This window comes from Petromyzon marinus, chromosome 10 (assembly GCF_048934315.1).
Source record: "Petromyzon marinus isolate PM22_M1 ecotype Great Lakes invasive population chromosome 10, UKy_Petmar_22M1.pri1.0, whole genome shotgun sequence".
In the NCBI taxonomy this organism is placed as follows: domain Eukaryota; kingdom Metazoa; phylum Chordata; class Hyperoartia; order Petromyzontiformes; family Petromyzontidae; genus Petromyzon; species Petromyzon marinus.
The window spans coordinates 9,971,473-9,993,247 of record NC_133676.1 but is presented as its reverse complement, the minus strand read 5'-3'; the positions used below and the strand labels follow the sequence as shown (position 1 = coordinate 9,993,247).

General features: G+C 48.5%; 1 protein-coding gene across 6 annotated transcripts in view; it reads right to left on the bottom strand.

Annotated features, from left to right (window-relative positions):
* LOC116940942 (retinoic acid receptor beta) overlaps window positions 1–21,775 on the bottom strand; it is a 104,565-nt gene that overhangs the window by 37,486 nt on the left and 45,304 nt on the right. Inside the window, exon 1 of one of the 6 annotated variants that reach the window (XM_032951357.2) lies at window positions 12,846–13,253. The exons of the other annotated variants lie outside the window; for them this stretch is intronic. Within the exon in view, the coding sequence (XP_032807248.1) occupies window positions 12,846–13,026 (181 nt within the window). The 5' untranslated portion in view covers window positions 13,027–13,253. Of the gene's footprint in view, window positions 1–12,845; window positions 13,254–21,775 lie in introns of those variants that run through there. 6 annotated transcript variants of the gene reach the window in all.

Genomic DNA, 21,775 nt, shown 5'->3' with positions numbered 1-21,775 from the left:
TTGAGCCAAAGAACGGCACACAGGCCTGTGTGCACGGACGCAGATTGAGAGGAGACTCTGCACCAGCTCTTTTGCGACTGTGCGATTTCACAAGCAAGCATGATTGTGTCGCATGACATGCAAGGCATGAAGGGAAAGATCCGTCCTACATTTTTGTTTTGTAAGTTGCAGAGCACAGGCGTAAAGACCTACAAATGACAGGTGGCCAGCACTACACATCGCATAGGAGAGAGTAAGGTGATCAAAATTTGGGAAGAAACGACGGGAGAAAATTCCCGCAGTTGAGCAAGCATGATGGTTGAACCCAGTGATGGTGAGAACAACCACAGCCGCACCTTTGGCTATCAAACACATTTTGCAGGTATTACTGTTTTAACACTCACATGTATTTGTTTCCAGGATGTAAACACAAACCTCTGTCCGATGAGTGTCTCGGTGAAAATTTATCAGAGTACATATTCTTTCATAACAGAAAGTGTTGCAATTTGGTTCCGAGATAAAGCAATTAACATCCTTTGGGAATTCGTATGTTCAGTGGCTCTACCACACGTCCCCTGCACGAGGCCTGCTTCTGAGTAATTTTTGTCGCGTTAATGTGGGTCGTGCGTGCGCGAAATGAGGACAAGCGCTCATAAAACGCGGCACAGCAGCCCAGAAGCCTACAAACGTGTCGAAATGTGATTTCTAGTTCAGAATTGCAATTTCCCTAATCAAGTAACCCCAATAGGAAAGAACGTCCCCTATTACGCGGTGTGGCAAAAGTAAACAGTTTAAGTGACGAAGTGCATACCGATAATTGCATTTGAATATTTTAGGTAATTATGTTAGAGCGTTAAGGTGGGGTTCTGGACTTTGCTCTTGGCACAAGTGGCTGTCCCGTCGCTGTTGTCTTCCAAGCCTCGCATTTTGTGCTAATGAACGCCCATCTCTCACGTACTCCCTTGCTCGCGATAGCACTCATTACAAAGTGCTTGCCACAATTGAACCACAATATATCTCGCTGACCTCCTCAAGGAACATAAACCATCGCACAAACTCCGGTCATCCTCACAACGGCATTTGGCTCGCCGTCGAACAAAGACGGTCACCGCATCGCACGCTTTCAGAAGCGCTTCTGCAGCCGTCTGGAACGCTCTTCCATCCGATATGAGGAAGCCAGTCCAGCTATGCACTTTCAAATCTAGATTTAAAAATAATTTCTTTAAAACTGCTTTTGTGTTTTGTTTGTTGTCCTTCCCCCGCACCTCCGATTAGCACAGTTGGCTATGTAAAGTGCAAAGTTCAATACAAATACATATTCACAAACACCTTCCCTCCTTTTTTTAATTGAATTCGTCCGTTAACACCATCATAACAATCGTCTGCAAATTACATGAGCACTTTATTGTGGTAATTTTGCGCGTAAGTTAAATTGTCCCAAAGTCTGTACGCCCCCAGGTCCGATTTCCAATGCAGCCGTGACCCACGTCAACTTAAGGAAAATGTACTCCGCTTAATTTCCGCGTGCACACAATAAAACTTTAACATGCGTATCAATTATGCAGCAGCCACTGTGGGGCGAAAATCACCCTCACACAAGACAACGATCCACCGTGTAAGCCTTAACAGACTTTTGGGGCAAGCGCTGTTAGCAACCAACTACGAAGGCTGGAACGGCACATCAGGCGAAGTGGTCAGCATCACGCCCGATCGCCTTTTGTCTGCCTTGTAGCGATATTCACACATCACACCAGGTTAAGTCGACCTAGGGGATGCCCATGACCGGGTCAGATAAGCATCATCATCATCAGTGGTGTCGACGGCCGTGAGTGGGCATCAAACTCAGGTTTCCGGGTTCGCAGCGCAGCACGCTGACCCGCTGCAACACCGCTCCCCATGACACACCACAAACACAACACGCGTGCCCACTTTAGATTTGAAACGTTTAAAAAGAAAGGAGGGTGCAGCAATAGCCCACGGCAAGCGACACGTTTTACCCCACGTTTACATTATAAGAGCATTGTTAATACCTCGCTGAGTTATGCGCGGAGAAATTAATGCTCCGGAAAAAAACTGCACGTAATCAATCACTTAAAAAAATGTTGCAGGACTTGCGGCTTGGGATTTAAAAAAAGTGAAAAGCTATTTTTTTTGCTCGTATGAGTCGCTGCAGCCTTAACCAAAACAAACAAAGACATAATAAAAACACGCACACCTGGCGACAGTGTCACGAGTGAGCGAGCGAGCGGCGGGGAGACAGGGACCGGTGGGGCCGCAACGCTATAGCTCGTAACGTCAGATCGCACCACCACCACCAAAAATATTTATGGACGATATGTGTTGCGGGGTTTTTTTTTTCCTTCAAATTAACATTTCGTAATTTTCACACGTTCTTTTCCCCCCAGTTGTGCTCCGGGCATCACGTCACGAGACGTGAGTATCCATTCGGATCTCGGGTATAGTGGCGCACGGACCCCGGCCCGGAGGACGGCCCGCTGGGCAGCGGGCACAGCCACGTGGCGTCAACGATGAGCGAGTGGATGGAAATCATTGAGCATGACGACGACGACCAAGACTATCCACCAGATACCAAAGCAGTACCGGCTGTGAAGAGACGAAATCAACTCGTCCGAGTGAAAACGCGGACGAAGATAATTTGTGGAAGACAACAAACAGTAACTGGCTACATATGTACGCATGAAGAGATACGCTGCGTTCACGGATCGGCCGACCTGATAATATTTTGTGGGGTGAGAGATTTGCATGCCATTCACACCAACATTAAATCACAAGGAGGGAATGCTTACTCTGTGGTTCTGTGGGTAAAGTCACGTAGGTAGAAAAACTAAATAGAGAGCTGTAACAGCTCTCTCGCTGGTTCAGCAGTTCCACTGCTGGATATTTTTTTTCCGCCTGAGGACGACCGCTTGTGTTGCGATCGAAACGTCGTGATATATTATTTTTTATTTTATTTCTCTACCTACGTAACTTTACCGAAAGAACCAAAGAGTACGGATTCCTGCAGTCACGAAAGCTTCAAATCAAGATTGAGGGAATGCTTGATGTTTTCCTAAACTAGACAGAGACGAATGACTAAACGAAAACCACAGGTAAAGGTTCGACTCATTCCACAGGTTGATGCCAACGAGACTGAGCCGATGACTAAATAAAAAAATGCTCACTAAATTAACACTGAGTTTACCCGACTAAGACTGAATAAGCAATACAGTACTCATTCATTTAACAGAGTCTTTTAGACTGAGCCGATGGCTAAATAAGAAATGCTCACTAAATTAACACCCGAGTCCACCACACCCCCCCCTCTCTCCCCCCGCCCCTCCAGGATCAGTGCTGGACAGAACTTCCCGTCAACCCGGGCCGGTTACAGGGTCAGGCCTGTCAATCAGCGTTAGCGGAGGTGACAACACCCATGGAGGGGGGTCGCCGGGGTAATCCAACACCAGAGGCCTCTCCAGTGGCCACCGACATGACCCGCTTTTGCAAAATCAAAATACATACCGCGAAGAGGTCATCGGGGGTGGCGGGGGGGGAGCAGCGGTTTGAGTTGTCTGCGCGACGTAATAAAAAACCGTGGCAACGTGAGTTTGATTCCTGTCTGTGATGCACAACCACGGTATCAATTGCTATGTGAAGCTAGCATGGGCCTCAACTCGGTTGACTCTGTGTAAAATGAGTAACCGGTGTGTGTGTGTGTGTCTTTGTGGCGTGTCAAGTGCAGCACTGGAGACGCAAAGGTGTAGTTCTGCAAATTAGGTAACCTCGTAGGAATAATGTCAGGATGCACAGTGTTAGAAAATATGGCTTGTTCATGCAAAAAGGTAATGGTTGAAAAAGGGCCATTGCCCGAAGCATCAGCTGTTATACATTTCCTCTTAAGGCCACAGTGTTATTGACGAATGTGTCAAGTATTTTGTTACTTGTCCTTGTGCGCCACTGTCAATGAAGAATCACAAAAGAATGAGTTTAATTCGTCACTCTACCAATGATTACCCACGGTTTTTTTTTCTTTTCAAGTGCCTGCAACGTACATCCAAAATCGTGGAGCTGCACAAAAAACGATCGCGCAGTGCCAATGCGGCCCTGGCCTAACATCTCCCTTGCGTGTCATCCTGGCCTGAAAAGGTGCTTGCGAAAAGAAACTCGCTTGTAAGAGGCTAATGGGGGATCTCAGTCCCCAGTCTTTGTGCCCGTGTCCGGCCTCTATTGTTGGTCGAGTCACGCACAGTGGGTGTTGGAATGTCTGCGTGGTTTTAGTGTTATTATTTTGTGTGTGTGTGTAGTTTTTTCTTTATTGCAGAACTCTTTACTCCGCGTAGGAGCGTTGACGATTTTCGCTTAGGTCTCTCCATGCAGACGAATATGCGGTTGCAAAAAAATATATATATCTGGAACCCTTCCTAAAAAAACACCTAACCTGGCACGAACATGATACATCCTTCGAGCCCAAGCATGGTTCTCATTTGTTTAGGCATGCATAGAAAAATCCCACGAGGTGAAATATTGCCAATGATTATGAAAGAATCCTACACCATGAAAAGTGCTTAAAATTTTTCCAAATGTACACACTCTCTCTATACACGTACGATGTAATATGGTATAACGCCACAAATTCGTCTATGTAGTCCAACATAAGTTTAACTTAATTTAGGTAATTCTATATTATGTCAGCTGCTTAAGAATTCATACACCACAATCTATTGTGATCACAATAATCACAATTGAGAAGTTGATTTAGAAATAAAACACTGTAGTGAAAGCCAAATAAAAGCCATATAAAACTAAAAATATACTGTACAAGATAACAATTTTTATCCGTGCTGATATGGGGACCAGATTCTATTATCCGCAGGGTTATCCACAATTTTACTCTTATTAGGGGTATAAAATGCGAATAGGATGCATTTTGCATGTGACTCCTGTTATCCACAAAACAAAATCACGAGTATTAATAAAGCAGCGTCGCTATGCATTGTGGGTAGAAATGTGGATAACCATGGATAATAGGAAGAAAAAGGGGGACAGATAACAGGAGTTCCCCAAGATCTTACAGCTGCCACGGATAACAGGCATTGAAGGTAATAGGGGCCATGGAAAAAAAAAGTTATCCTGTACATGGAGAAATCATAATTGAGGGGTTTTTTTGTTTAAATAAAGTCTATGTTGGCAACATCTGCCTCACCACCAATGACATAGCGGCGGTTGGCATGAGCCCTGATGTCAGGAATGAAAAGAGGGCCCCTGTCCAATTCACCCCCCTCGTTGTAGCCTGGTGCCTGTGCCCCTTCGGCCGGTAGGACCCCACTGCAGTTGCACCGTCTGCATTCAATAGTAACGAAAGCACTGCTCTAAACCCAGATTTCTCCATCGCAGTTCCAGCCTAAGGCACAAGCACCCATCCGAGAACGCCGCACACTCCACGCATCATCTCTCATCCAACGTAAACGTTTATTAGATCAGAACGCGTGAAGATGGCATCGACATCTGCAGTCGGCGCACCAGTCTGTGTGAGACACGAATATCCCGGTGCCCTGGCCTAGCGGTAGCATATTTGCCACTTGTTGCAGAGGTTCACGGTTTGAATCCAGCAACCGCTTAGCCTTTAATGTATGTTAAACTTCTTTCGCACTGTACACAGCCAACCGTGCTAATCGAAGGCGCGGGGGAAGCCCAACTAAATACAAAAAGCAGTTCTGAACAAATTAGTTTTCAATATAGATTTCAAAGTGCATAGTACCATTGGCTTCCTAATATCGGTTGGAAGAGCTTTCCAGACGGGCTGCAGAAGCACATCTGAAAGTGCACGATGCAGTGGCCCGTCTTTGTTCGATGGCTAGCCAAAAGCCATTGCGAGGATGACCGGAGTTTATGTGATGGTTTATATGCACCTTAACGAGATCAGCAAGGTATTGTGGTTCATTTGTGACAAGCACTTTGTAATGAGTGCTATCGCGAGCAGGAAGTACGTGAGAGATGGGCATTAATTAGCGCTAAATGCGGGGCTTGGAAGACAAAACTCACCTGCCATTAACTACGTGCCATCTGCTTCACAGTGGACTTTAAAGATCCCAAGACAGTGTCATTGTGTGCCCTTGTGACATGGTCCATATTTTGCTAAATTTGAAAAATTATCTGCATAATTACTCAATTAAAATCAACAGTATTGTACATAGCAATCATCGCCCCCTGCTGTGGAAAACTCATCGAGTCATGAGACTCGGTGAGACTTTCCTTGGTAAACAAGTGTAAATATATAAATGCATCAATAACAATGCCAGAAAACCGACGCGATTTCCCTGTTGCAGTGAAGAGCGAGAAGAATAAACACGAAAAACAAAGCGCATCGGCACGACTCGAAAACTAAACTATTTTTTATTTTACCAGGTTAAGACCCACTGAGCTATATAGCTATTTTCCAGAAGCGACCTGGCCACAAATGATAACTCAACGAAGTGGCTGCTCATGAGGGAACTTATAGCAGCAGCCAAACACTCTAAGCTCTGGCAAGGACACGCACGGGCTCTCGTGACTCATCATTACTCGACGGGGCGCTGGTTGAATATTATTCCATTTTTTTCCAATTGTAAACGAGTGGAGCGTCATTATTCAATCAGTGACTCCTATGCGCAATCTTTACACGCAGCACCAACAGCGCAGTTGTGTAAATTTAGAAGACAATAATATTCACCATGGAAGTTATTTATTTGTTATATATGTATATTCATCCACAAGCCAAATAATTCAGATGAGATTTATATTGAAACTAGATGTTGGTAAGTGGTAAATAAAAGTTTTCGTACAATCGCAATTTGATTTTCAGAGATCGACTTAAGTATAAATTTATCCGCCCATCCACGTACAATCTCATTCATCTGCCCTGCCCATATATCCTTCTATCCATCTCTTCCCCCACTTTTATCCCTGTAACGAGTACAAATATGCATTAAAGCCTTTTCTCCAAGATGTACAAGTGAGATTCAGATCACCACACAGGCTGTGGTCTTGGTCTCAGCGCCTAAAACAACACATGCCTACACAGTACAGGCTTTGAGAAACACTAGATGTAAAAATCACATCATCTTACAAAACAGATGCCTTAAAAAGATGGAAACTCACGATGATAACCAGCTGGATAAACACCAGTTTCTGCAGAGAGCAATTCTTTTCTCACGCCCTCATGTTCATTGAAATGCCCGCACGTTTCTTAAAACCAGGATTCAAAATGCATCCATTTGGGAACGCTTTGGGTTGCAGTTGTTATTATCTTACTCAGAAGTTTTGGATCATTTCAGCCGCGGTAAATGTCAATTTTTCGTGCCATGTGGATGCAAGCAAAATGAATCAAACAACTAATTCATCGTAAAGATTAAAAAAGGACTAAGAGGAACAAAAGGTACAGAGTGTATAAAGAAACGTGTAAAGGATGCATGGTTGGGACAGGAGGTGGGGGGGGGGACACATGAACCAAGCATAAATTTTAAATCAGAAACATCATCATACTGACTTAAGAAAATCTAAATGGGCTTGAGCAGGGCACATCATCAGGGTGAGAAGAATTTAGCCAATGGATGAGACCGTGGTAGAATTGCAACCAAAGGAGGGAATGTGCCCCAGTGGATGACCACCACAGACATGGAGTGATGAGATCAGTTAATTTGCAGTCTAAGTGAGATGGATTGTGGCAGCGCAAAGCCTTCGCGAGATAGAGAATGGCATGAGGCCTTCATATAGCGACGTATAGATAATGGCTGATGATAATACGGACACTGCCTGATAATGCAGGGTCACTGAATAGACTATGTACAGGTGTAGCTATCCAATGACTTGTTCAAGACACTGCTAGTAGCGGCTGCTTAGAAGGAACTCAAAAGAGCCACTCTAAAACATCCTAAATGGAGGTGGTAGTTCCCACACTTTACCCCACCACACAAGACCTATCACTCGACTGTGGTGTTCGCATTTATAATGCTGGCTGGAAAGAGGTGGGATTTAATAAAATGTCATCGTTTTAAGTGCCATGCCGGGAGATCAATTGGATCTGACGATCTGTTGATCGCAAGTCCAGTGTGTTAACCATAACAATGCGACAGCATCCCTATGATGAAGAGGCTTGCTTTGGTGGAAATCAGCATGTGGACATGCTCACAAAATCCATTCCACAGAAGGGCGACGTAAAACAGACACCAGTAAAAGCACGTGCAAGCGTCTGTTTCAGAACCGAGGCAATCTGAGAACGGGGGTGGAAGTAAATATGTACAAGACAGAAGCGCAGCAAGGGTTTGTATAAAATTCAGCCTCGCTTGTAGAGGTTTGCTTACAATACCATCATGTCCGTGTTTATGTGCACACAGTGTGCTTTGGGTATCCCAGTCAACACTGGTTTGTCCAAAAATAAATAAAGTTCCACAGTTATTACGACAAAAGCATTTATATTTAATTTCTTTCTTTCCCACAACTGAATGCTTTGGTGGGTGTTTTTTTTTCTTCAGGCCATTCCATAACCAAGGAGATGATGTTTTAACAGAAGTGTTGTCCGCGCTGAATTCTGTACAACGTTACCGTAATGCACTGCGTAGCTTTTTCACAGATGTGCTGCAAAGTTCTCGGATGTATTTTCGGGATGTTACCGCATTTATAATGTCCGACGTTTTTGCTCCAACGTGCTAAGAGCTTCATCAGCAACAGAAGCAATTCAGGGTATATATGTGTGTGCCTTTGTGGTTGTGTGTGGGGGCAATGGCATAATGGCTATCACACCGCGCTACCCACCCCCGGTAACCTGAGGTTGATTCCCGGTCATGGCTAACGTAATCAATTCAGTTACCGAAGCTCCCAGCACGTAGGGGAAAACATCGGACTCCATGCGGAGTATCACGCGGTGCAACCCTGGGATGTAAGCTCTAACCCAACCAGCCCAACAGCACGCCTATTTCAAAAAAGCCAATGATATGAATGGCAGCTTTTAGCCAAGCAATGAATCGCAAAATCTCTTGCTAAAAGAACACTTACAATGTGTAGCTCTTAACTCTTTGACCAGAGTGAATTGTAAAGCACGATGTTGCGCAATGCATTCAAGTGGCTTTGTTGTTCTCGCTTTGTGCCCGACTGGTTCTGCAGGCTCCTGGCGCGTGTGTGGGTGTCGGTGGGGGGAGCGGTGGTGCAGCGGTGAGCGCGCTGCCAACCGGGCGACCCGAGCTCGATTCCCGCTCACGGTCAACACCGGTGACGATTATCTGAACCGGTCCTGGGCCTCCCCTAGGTCGACTCAGTACCTAGTGCGGTGTGTAAACATCGCCACTAGGGAGACAAAGGCGGCCGGGCGTGGTGCTGGCCACCCACCCCCTCGTGTGCCGTGCCGGCCTTCAGAGGTGCTCGCTAACAGCACTTGCCCCAACAGTGTGTTACAGGCTATACGGGGGACCTTTGTCTTTATCTTGGCGGGGAGCGGTGGTGTTCGCGGTTAGCGCGACGCTGCGCTACGAACCTGGCGGCCCGAGTTCGCTTCCAGCTCATGGCCAACACCAGTGACGATTATCTGAGCTGTTTCTGGGCCTCCCCTAGGTCGACTCATCCTCAAATGAGTACCTGGTGCGGTGTGTAAACATCGCCACTAGGGAGACAAAGGCGGCCGGGCGTGGTGTTTGCCCCCCATCCCCTCGTGTGCCGTGCCGGCCTTCATAGGTGCTCGCTAACATCACTTGCCCCAACAGTCTGTTAAGGCTACATGGGAGATCTTTGTCTGTGTTCGCATGCATGCATGCATGTGTAACTATTCCTCAGCAGGTGCATACAGGAAATGTAAAGTCAGAGTTCACATACAAAGTCCATAATGCTATATTGCAAGTCCATAATAATACTATATAAAAACTGTGTGAATGTGTGAGATTACCGCTTACACAATTACAACTTATCAGGACTATACATTAACTCCACAAAAGCCGCTCAATAATGCATTTAGTCTGTTGGTGCATACCGATCCCAGTGTTGTCAGATCTAAAGATACAAAACCCCCTCTAGGACAAATGTACACACACACAACCCTAGATTTGCTCGCAAACGGCATCTCCCTCTGGATAATCAGATTGAAAAAATATATATAGATTAACCAACGTCTAACAATCAGCCAGACAAACAAGGCACGCCGTTTATTTTGTTTACGGGCGCGCTGTAAAATATTTCCCAGTGCGTTTTCAGGTTGATATTTCGCGTGTTGTTCCAAGTTCCTGAAGAAGCACGTGCAGCGAATCGTCGGCCGACCGTCACTCGGTGACAAAACACACGGGAAAAAGCTGCTGCGCGGGATTGTTGCAAACCCCCTTTTCTCTTCCAGCTGGATGGAAACCAAAACTGTTACATAAAAAAGGGTCCTCTTCAGAAGCAAAGTTCACTTCTGACAGCCCACGCACTGTGTGCACTGCTTACCACTACATTTTAATTAAATGCAAAACAATAACCCCGCACGATCGCACGGTAAAAAGGAAAACAACAAAAAAACTGCGATCTATCAACATTGCAAATTCTTATGCAAACGTAGCCGTCTCTGTTACACCCTTCCCCGAACAACAAAACGCGCACGTTTATTCATCCCAGAAATGTGCTGCCGCCTGCCTGCCTTGTAGGTGGGTGGCTCGCGAACCGCAACTCGCACCCCCCCCCCGCCCAGCCCCAACAGTCTACGACTTGGTAGAGGACGCACGCACGCGCACGCGCGCGGCCACGCGCACGCACGTACGCGGCCACGCGCACGCACGCACGCGCACGGCCAATGTGCGCGATAAAGACAAAGATCCCCCGGACGGTCTTGATGGACTTTTGGGGGCAAGTGTTGGGGGTGGAGGTGGAGGAGGAGGAGGGCAACATCTATGAAAGCTAGCACGGTACACGAGATGGGGACGTGCGGGGCGATCCGGGTACAACGCCCGACCGCCTTTGTCTCACCCCACCGGCGATGGGGGAGGTGGGGGGGTTGTTTGTTTGTTTGAAACGCCGCTCCAGGTGCTCGTTTGAGGCCGAGTCGTCGACACCGAAGGAGGAGGATCGGGGGACCTCCGGTTCACGGACAGTCGTCGACTTTGGTGTTTGGTGGCCGTGAGCCGGAATCGAACTCGAATGTGCCCCCCCCCCCCCCCCTGCATGGTGCCTGGAACCGTGCGCTCGCACCCACACAGATCCCACACACAGATCCCACACACAGATCCCACCACACAGATCCCACCACACAGATCCCACCACACAGATCCCACCACACAGATCCCACCACACAGATCCCACCACACAGATCCCACCACACAGATCCCACCACACAGATCCCACCACACAGATCCCACCACACAGATCCCACCACACAGATCCCACCACACAGATCCCACCACACAGATCCCACCACACAGATCCCACCACACAGATCCCACCACACAGATCCCACCACACAGATCCCACCACACAGATCCCACCACACAGATCCCACCACACAGATCCCACCACACAGATCCCACCACACAGATCCCACCACACAGATCCCACCACACAGATCCCACCACACAGATCCCACCACACAGATCCCACCACACAGATCCCACCACACAGATCCCACCACACAGATCCCACCACACAGATCCCACCACACAGATCCCACCACACAGATCCCACCACACAGACCCACCACCCCACCACACCACCACGCCACCACCAACACAGAATGTATAAAGGAGGCGAGTGCTTGTTTTTCAAGCACCCCAAGTTAAGGCCCGACACGAGGGGCGCAAGGCGTGGTGGGTGTGGACACGACAATGCCCCCGGACACCTTTGTCTTCCCAGCACTGAAGAGGCACACACTCCCACCAGGTACATCGTTGTATGCCCGAATACTGTAAACAACTAAGCACCCCGCAGTAGTTCATCAACCCGCAGCGGCTCTTGTGAAGGATGTTCAAGCAACCCCCGTTATGAACGTGGCACGCAGAGCCCTTTATCCAGCAGTGGATAGACAAACCACGGTACTTGTTTGTTATTACTGCGGCTTATGAGAGCCCCCCCCACCCCACCTAAGTTATCAGCTATCGCTCGCCAATGATGTTTAGCCGTGGCTGGGAATCGAACTCGGGTCGGGCTCATCAAGCGGCGCGCTAACCACAGCACCACCGCTCCCCGCACAACAACTGACGCCATTTAGCCACTCGCGGCCACAGCGCCTGTGCCAGGCTAGGTGCACAAGACATAGATTCCCCCCTCCCCTCCCCCCCCCCCGTATAGCCTCAATAGACTGTTGGGGCAAGCGCTGTTATCGAGCACCTACGAAGGCCCGAAGGGGGTGACCAGTGACCACGCACGGCCGCCTTTGTCTCCCCGACGTGGATGTTTACCAGGCCCCTCGTGTGAGGTCGAGGCCGAGCCGGGGAAGGCCCCGGGGCGGGTTCTGATCCAGGCCCTTCGCCACCGATGTGGATTGTGAGCGGGAGTCGAACTCGCGGGTCTGCGGGAGTCGAACTCGCCGGCTCTGCGGGCTTCGTCGCCCAGCGCGGTCGCCGCGTTCAAACCCCAACACATGAACAAAGTTCGAGCCCGTACACCCTGAACAGACTGTTGGGGCAAGTTGCTGTCAGCGAGTGGCAAACCGATGAAGGCCGGCACGGCAACACCACGCCCGGCCACATTTTGTCACCCCAGCGACGCCGCTTTTACACACCGCCACATATTTGAGGCCGAGTCGACCTAGGGGAGGGGAGAGGGGAGGGGAGGGGAGAGGGGGGGATGGGAGGCCCACGGACCGGTTCAGACAAATCGTCACCGGTTGTTTGTCCGCTCCGGCCGCACGCACTCACTCACGCACTCCAAAACCAACAACTCACAGTGAGCTCTGTCGTGCGAGGGGCCCCAGTCCGGGTAAGGCAGCAGCGGGCTGAAGAAGGCCGGGTGCGAGCGCGCCTGCATCATGCACGACGCCCGCGGCACGGGGACGCCGCACGCCTCTCGCAGGTGCTGCGGCCGAGACCCCGCCAGCCCCGGGAACGTCTCCATGCAGTCGTACATTGCCCTTGTCCCTCCTTCTCCTCCTCCTCCTCCTTGTCCCCCTGCTGCTTCTTCTTCCTCTGTTCTTCCCTTCGCCCGCTCACTTCCCGCACCGAGCGTTTCACTTCCTACGCTTCTTCACTGCAACAGCTGCGGCGGCGGCGGCAGCAGCAGCGGCGATCGTCGGCGGCGGCAGGCAGAGCCACCGCGGCCCCCACCACCACCACCACCGCGGCCCCCACCACCACCACCACCACCGCGGCCCCCACCACCACCACCGCGGCCCCCACCACCACCACCACCGCGGCCCCCCCCCACCACCACCACACAGAGACGAAGCCGCGGGACAAGTTGGGTCGCCGGTCTTCACGGAGGTTTCTCAAACTTGCGGCGCCGCCTTTCCTTAAAAGTTTCTTGAGCTGACCTCGACGGATTGACGACGGGCTGGTTGGTGGGGAGAGGAGGAGGAGTTTCTTTTCTCTCTCTTTTTTTTATTTAATCAAAGGCGAAATGTAGACTTTGTTGAGGTCGGTTTGAATGGGAATCGCAAGGACTTTTGTCATGCGTTTGCATTCACCACTGATTGTCCCACATTGGTCATTGTCTTGGGTCCCTTTTTAGAAGAACGATGAGCTAGCTAGCTGGCTGTGTCTTACCGCCCTTTGTAAAACAAAAACCCCCACTAAGTTCTGCGCTGTGATTGAGTTGCAGAATTTGGAGCCGCTAAAGATGAGTTACCGCTGCGCTGTGCGGTCGCCCACCAACTCAATGAATAACTCGCGGGCAAAGAAAACAAAAACAGCGAGTTTATACGATGCCCTCTCAAAATATATTCTCATTAAACATAGGCTAAGAATGAATTTGACGCCCAGCAATTAAACAACAAAAAAACCTCCCACGTTCTGGCGAGATAAAAACGCGGGGGAAAAAAATTAACAGTGGAATACAAACTTACAAAGACAAAAAAAACACAGAGTAGGGTGGGGGGTGGTAAATCCAGAATCTAAACTCGTTCACTCAGCCGCAGATGGCAGACGAAGCTGGCAACACAAAATCACGGCCAAGAGCCACACTCGTGCAGCCTTGGGTCTGTCTGAGCCGAGCTGCATGCAGCAACACCCACCCACCCCCACCTCCTTCCGCACGACAGAGTCATGAGTTATGGCTCACAACAAACCTAAGAGCTTGTAATTGATCTGAGTAACCATTCCCCAGCTGCTTCAGACCCCCTCCTCCGAAGGGGAGTTGAACGTAATATAAAATCTCACCAGACATTTAATCCCTGCCGATATCAAACAGAGTGCCACACACGGCTAGTAGACAAATACTACTCCCCCGCTGCGATTAATTTGCACGAAATATTAACGATAGGCTTATATTTACCGTTAACAATTTGCTCTGTCACCCCCCGGCTCTGGGAGCGGAGTGGACTATTCCGGTGTTGTATAGGCCACCACCCACTGCCCCAGAGCTGAGCCATGAATGGCTGCGGCCCCTTAATGCATGCGCCTGAACTCTGAGTGAACCACCCTGAGCTGCCAACCTTCATGTGACCTCTGCAGGTGTGACGTCACCCGACTCCACGTGCTAGCGTCTTGACCGGCAGTGCCATCAGAAAATGCTCCCCCGTCTCTTATTTTTAAATCCCAAAATGTGTTTTGATTTTTTTTCCCTTCCTTCCCCGTTCCCCTTGCACCCACCAAAAAAAAAGGCCACGAATGCAATGCGCGGTTGGCTGTAGTCGTGGACGACGATAGTTTTCATTATAGTGCGATTCGGCGGAATCGTATGATGTAAAAAGTGAGCCCTCGAATGAAGCTGGGCTAGATTGAAATGGAATCGATTGCTCTCAAGCAAATTCTGTTCTCAACACAAACCCATTCGTCAATACGGCTCGAATCAAATGACAATTTTAGTCTTATCTGTGATAGGTACAGCTCGATCTCTTTAACATCAATCAGCCAGCTCATATGGGAGCCGTGTTGTCTGGGAAACGCACCATAAATCATTTTCGCCAGGACCGCGGCAACAAAGGGTGGAAGTGAGAGTCTATTCAGGCAGGGCCTTCGTCACAAAAATGCGTCGCGTTTGAGAGCCATGCCGCGGTCAGACCGCCCACCCCCCGCGTGTACGGACCACGCAAAAAAAAACTAAATATGAGACCACATTTCTTTTTTTCTCGCGAATCTCCAACGTTCTTGCTTTAAAAAAAAAACATTGCGATTTCATCAGCAGGGCCACGAGGCTGACAAGCTGCATCAATTTGGGGTGGGAGGGGGGGCCGTAATGCAATTACAGCGCGGCCGAGCCGGCCAGATGAGACTGCTCGAGTCGTACGTCATCATTACCAGGCGCAAGACGCCCCCGTCAGCGCGCCTGTTTGGGTCAGCGGCGTTTCAAAATTGCCCTCTCAGAACGCCCGATTTGTTTGTGAACTGGGGAGAGACACCTGCTTCTCCGATCACGCCGCCCCAAACCCACGCCGCAGACCCGTAGAACTCTCACACCCCACCCCCCACCTTCCTCGTTCCCCAGCCACCATTATTACCAGCAGCCCTATTAAAGGAGAAATAGTGAAATGCATGATTCATAAAAGCGAGATTTAGGGACGAGCCTCTGGTACGGCTAAGCAATCGAGCTTGGTTAGCATAAAGAAAAGAAATGCTTCATTCCTAACAAGGCACGCTGCCACAGCCGTGACTGCGGAATAGTCTTTGCATATAGCCAGATGAGCAATTAAGGTAAAGGAAAAGGGGGGGGGGGACTCCAGAAAAATCGCACACGGTCTGCGCTCCCTTCTGGGGCTAATTGTTTCGGCTTTAGTCAAAGTTTAGCCAGAGATACATACATAAAGTGTGACGTTGAGTTAATATGACCGACTGCATGTACAGCCCAAGGCGAACTGCCCAAGATCTTCCTCTTGGCCCCGCATAAGAATCCAATTATGGGGGGGGGGGGGGACATTAAAATGTTACGTGAAAAATTAAGCCTTTGTTGCCGTGCAAGCCCAGGGGTCTCGGCACCACCTGGAGGCCATACATCAGCCAGCATTGACACAATGCAGGGCCGCACATTCACAGCCGAGACCTTTGTAATAATGGTGCTGCACACAAAGGGTCGCGAGCGCGGGGCTCAGGGACCTTACACCCACGGGGAGACCGATACAGCCGTAGTGCCAGTGGCGTCGAACCCGCGGGGGGGGGGGGTAGCAAGGAACGGACCCCCCCCCCCTCCCAACCTTCCCCAGAGTTTCCCAAATGCCTGGAACCGGCGGGACGTGATGGCGGGGGTAGGAGGGGGGGGAGGTGAGACACCAGACAAATTATCTAACCGTTACCAAAAGGTTTTGTTAGGGTTCGCCACCACCACCGCTCCCCGCCCCCCTGCCCCGCGACCCTTCTCCTCCCCTCGCCCGAATGTCGAGGTGAATCGACGCCGTGGCGGTGGAGGAGCATGATGGAGCCGAGCGGCTGAGCAAATCGCGTGATTGTTGGTGAGCATCTATGTGCGATTAAGATTGTGTGTGATCGTTGATTGTGTTAGCGTATGAAATTGTGAGCGTGATTGTGTGTTATAGTGAATGTTTGTCTGATCATGAATGTGTGAGCGAGCATGGCCGTGTGTGATTTTGACTTGTGCGATCATGATTGCGTGTGTGATTGAGTATAGGTGTGAGCACAGCCGTGTGCGATCGTGAGTTCACAGGACACCCCCTACGTACCCACCAAATCACACAGACAAGTGACCTGTATGTATGTATATTGAACTTCTTTCGACCTCACAAAACAGCAACACCTCCTGAATAAGCTCCCAGCACGTGGAGCCAAACATTGGACATGCTGCCGAACAACACACGGTACAAGCCAAAAACACCTCGAAGAGGCTGTACACAGCACAACCGCCAAAACCTACGCAGTGATGAACCTCATTGGACCTCCTTTGCCAGTACCAAAATATAATAATAGGGTTTTTCGCCTTTTTTCTGGCAACAAAACTGAAACCTTTTTACAAGGATTCATGTCTGCATTAACCACAATACCTGCAGTCAAAATGCAAACAAAAGACAATGCATTGTCTTTGAGCTGTACGCCTTTTGGCGTCATCTGGTCGAACACCAATTGGGTCGAGGCTCAAAAGAAAGCCGTCCCTTGGTGTGGACCAATCAGTTTCAAAAACAATGCATATAATATCATAGTATGTTTTTTGTTTGGATTTTGACTGCAGGTATTGTGGTTAATGCAGACATGAATCCATGTAAAAAGGTTTCAGTTTTGTTTCCAGAAAAAGGGGGAAAACCCTATTATTATAAGTGATGAACCTGTCAGTCAGATCGGTGGTGACCCTGTCTGTAGGATTGGTGGGGGGGGGTGTCACCCATGCCAGCCTCTGAACGCGGCGGTGCACCCAGATCAAGATTTCGGATGGGGAAAATAATTTCGATAAACAATCCTGCTGGCATGTACATGCAATCTTCTTAATATTATACTTAAGGTTTTCGCAATGATGTTTACGTCAATAATGTGCAGTTATGTGCAATTTTACGTTATTTTTTCAATGGTCTATGCCATACAAGAAAAAAGGAACATTTTGGATGAGATGCCGCTCTTGCCTCCTCTGTGGGTATGTGCATATGCGTGTGCCTTCGCTTGTATGTGTGTGTGCATGCAGTGAGCGGTGGTGTAGTGGTTTGTGCACTGTGCAACGAACCCAACAAATCGATTTCGTTTCCTACTCATGGCCAACACCAGTGATGATTATCTGAACCGATTTTGGGCCTCCCCTAGGTCGACTCAATGAGTACCTGGTGCAGTGTGTAAACATCGCCACTAGGGAGACAAAGCCGGCCTTCATAGGTGCTCGCTAACAGCACTTGCCCCAACAGTCTGTAAGTCTATGCGGGGGTCTTTGTATTTACATTGGCATAAACTTGTTGACATGGGCCCTGGTGTAAGGAATAAAATGGAGCTCCACATCCGATTCTCCCCATCCTTCATATACCAGCACCTGGGCCCGTCAAATCCATGATACCTGGTGCAGTTGCACCACTGATACACTTCATAAGTACCCCCCCACCCCCTCCCCGCAGTGTGTATACATGATCCTGTGTTGCAAAATCAATGTATGGTCACCAATGTTTTTTTGTATATGCTGTGTAAATATCTGCATACATACATGTCTGTAATTCAAATGACTTACACTAGGTTTACAATGAGAAGAAAATGCTTAATTATCTAAATACTGTTTACATAAATGATATCGGGGTCACAAAGGAGACGCAGTGGTTTGTGGATTGTGCGATGAATGATGGATTCATCCACGGCTGACATCGGTGGTGAATGACACCTGTACCAATCCTGAGGGCCTCCTTCACCAACCCACACTAACCAGTGTGTTGAAATCTGGCCAAACAGCTCCCATGGCATTGGGAGGGCGGTGGCCTTAATGTGTTAGCGGACTGACAAAGAGCCGAAACATTTATTGTAAAAATTCATACCGTTTCTCTTTTTTTTTCTCAACGCACATTCACGACAGGCGCACGCTAAATTCCATCCGCAAACGAGCCGCGATTGTGCACGTTTGTGTTAAAGATGAAGACAATAGGTGGAGACAGCAAGCCAAGGGCCATGCGGCGGCGTGATGGTGAGGCGTGCTGAAGCACCGCACCATCGGTCACGAGGGACACATTGAGTGAACCGCAGGATCATCGCGCATGAGTGCCGTGCGTAACTTCTCAGCAAGTATTGATTCAGGTTCGATATTTTAAAATGTCACAACGTAAATGCAAAGCTGCTTTTTTTAATAGAGCGATTGCCCCCGGTATGTTTTGGTTTATTTTTATTCTACGACTAAGGTTATTTTTAAGGACACTAAATATTAACACAAATTGCAGAACCTCTGTCAATCCACTGCTGGACGAAGGACTCTCCATGCCAAAGTCAGTTGTGGTGCAGGTGAGTGAAAATGGAAGGGGAGGGATGGTGGTGCACGCGGGAGTTTGAACTCCTGTAACAGATAAATATAAGTAACAATCATGAGCTGCAGCGGTGTCTTGCCACCTGAGTTCGATTCCTGGTTATGGCGAATATCATCAGTGAGTGATATCTGATTATAGTCTTTGTTTTGTTGCTGCTGAGCTCCCTATCTAAAATATCCGGGCAACTGGCGAAACAAGACCATCCGTGTAACAAATCTAAATAAACGAATCTGAATCAATCCTGACCCTACCCTTTTTCCACAACCCGCAATGAGCAGTGTGGTCAAGTATGGCCAAACAACCCCCCCATAATTGACACAAGATGGCTCATGGCATCGCAAGGATTTCATCAAGCAGTGGATGGGAAATAAATGAAAAATGTTAATGCCAGCTATAATATAGGAAGTAAACATTTGTCAAATGTTTTTAAAATCACAAACAAGGGTGCAAATCAACACGATGTTTGCACATCGGACTATTATTGCACGGAACGTTTAAAAAAAGAAGCCTTATCGGCCTAATGCTGCATTTTTATAAATGCTCCCTTCCTTTGTGCTCGACGTGTCTCAGTAAACAAAAACGCTACAGTGCGGTCTGACCACAAGGATGTCCGCTTGTTGAACAAGTCTTTAAGGCCGCTCCAGTCCTCTTTTAACGGGGCTCCGCTCTTCGTGTGAAATCACTGCTGTTCTGTTTTACACCTTCTCGCAAAGAAAAAGCACAATGGTGACGTAGCCGGGTCACACTACGGTGACGATTGCCAGCAAGCACGAAACCGGTATGCCATAAAAGAGCTGCTTGTTAAAAGCAACCACTGCCGGATGAAGAGCGTGTCAGGTCTGGCGGTTGCTTGCTCATACTTCACCACGCTGGTCGGCGTGGATCGGCGAAATGTGGGGCCACAGGACCAGTTCAGATCTCGCTCATTGCCGATGTCAGTTGTGGCCAGGAATCGAACTGGGGTGATCACATTCATGGTGCGGCGTGCGAGCCCATTCGCCGCGACTGCTTACAGAAGGGTCTCTACTCAGCATAGCTACGGAGAGCAACTCTGGAGGGTACTTGGCCTACTCTTCCATGCTGGCTAGACATCTTGGCTAGAGGTGGGAGTACCCACACTTTACCCCACTGCATGCGAACTGCCGAGTGACTATCTGCGGTGCACCCATTTACACTGCCGGAAGAGGACGTTTAAGAAACGTGTGCACTGTTTCAACCACTACGCCGGGAGATCGAATCCAACCGGCGACCTCTGGATTAAAAGTCCACAGTGCTAACCATTACAACACGTTAGCAGCGTCTCTACCTCCCATATTAGCCCATATTATTTGACACGGAGCCTCCCCCATCCAGTTCATGCCCAATTCTCCTTCCTTTAACCTCCTTTGCAGAATTACCCCACAGATTAACCTTGCCGCAGTGAAAGCCAGTCTTAAGGACAATTAATGGCCATTTGTTATGAACGCTTCTTAACAATCGCTCTTGCAAAGCCCGGCCTGACGCTCCCTATTACATTAATTAGCTCGAGGGGCTGACCAGAGTGGAACACTTTGAGCGTACAGAGGAATCTTTCCAAACGCCCACCCCCAGGGAAGGAATGATTCAAATTCTTCAGAAAACTCAATTAACTGAGCAAGACAGCCTTATTAGAGCAGAATACAGGAAAAAAAGGACAATGCACAGTGCGGTTGTGCAAACTGCATCAAATTAAACGCCGGCGCATTAGCATTTGTAACGAACGGTCAGACGCGCATCCGATTTTCATGCTGCGTGAATTTGGTGCCAGTTAAACAGGTGTCTGGGATAGACGAGAATTAACATAGGCTTGTTTTATTTTACTTCTGCAAAAATTGTGCCAGCTATTTTGTGGAAAAAAAGTGAAACTAATATAAAGCCATACAATGTTATTGTGCCTTAACAGCAATGACTCGATGAGGCACAATAAAATGTGAGTACTATCTTCGATGAGACAATACATAAATACAATGTTGAGTAACAATGGTATTCAGTAACCTAAAGTTTAATATAAAATATTTTTCGTGCCTGAAACATACTTATTATACATACCTCGTACAGATGCATGCACACCACTGAAAATGCGTCCACAGAAGACGCAATGGAATATTTTATTTTTACAAATGTTTCGTATGTTGTATGTATGTATGCATGCTGAATGTCTTTCGCACGGTACATAGCCAACCGTGCTGATCAGAGATGCGAGCAAATGACAACAAACTAAACACAAAAAGCAGTTTTACTGAAATGGTTTTTCAATCTGGATTTAAAAGTGCACGGCTCCAGTGGCTTCCAAATATCAGAAGGAAGAGCGTTCCAGATGGCCGCAGAAGCACATCTGAAAGCACCGCGGCGATGTGCGGTGACCGTCTTCCTGCGAGTACCACCGTGGAAACGGAAGGCTACTTTCCACCACCACCACTTTCTGTTCATGTGGAACGCGTGTATGTGTGTCGTCTGGTCTCAATTCAGGATTTCCTGTTGGCTTCAACGAGCAGAACGACACAAGGTGCGCGCCGCACTTACTGGAAATGTTTTGTGGGACGAAAAAAGGAAACGTACAACTCTTGGTTCACCTTCAGGAAACTCTAAGGTTGTGTGCAAAAGATTTAGAAACTAGTGAAAAAAAATGTAATGCATGAATAAACTTTTGAAAGGGTCAATACTGCACGGTGGTTAAGCTTGCAGTTCGTGTATCTTGCCGTGCGTGTGTGTGTGCGTGCTCTTAAAAGCCAGAACAATAGCGGACAGAGCCAACGGCTGCAAAGAGGCCCTGAGCTG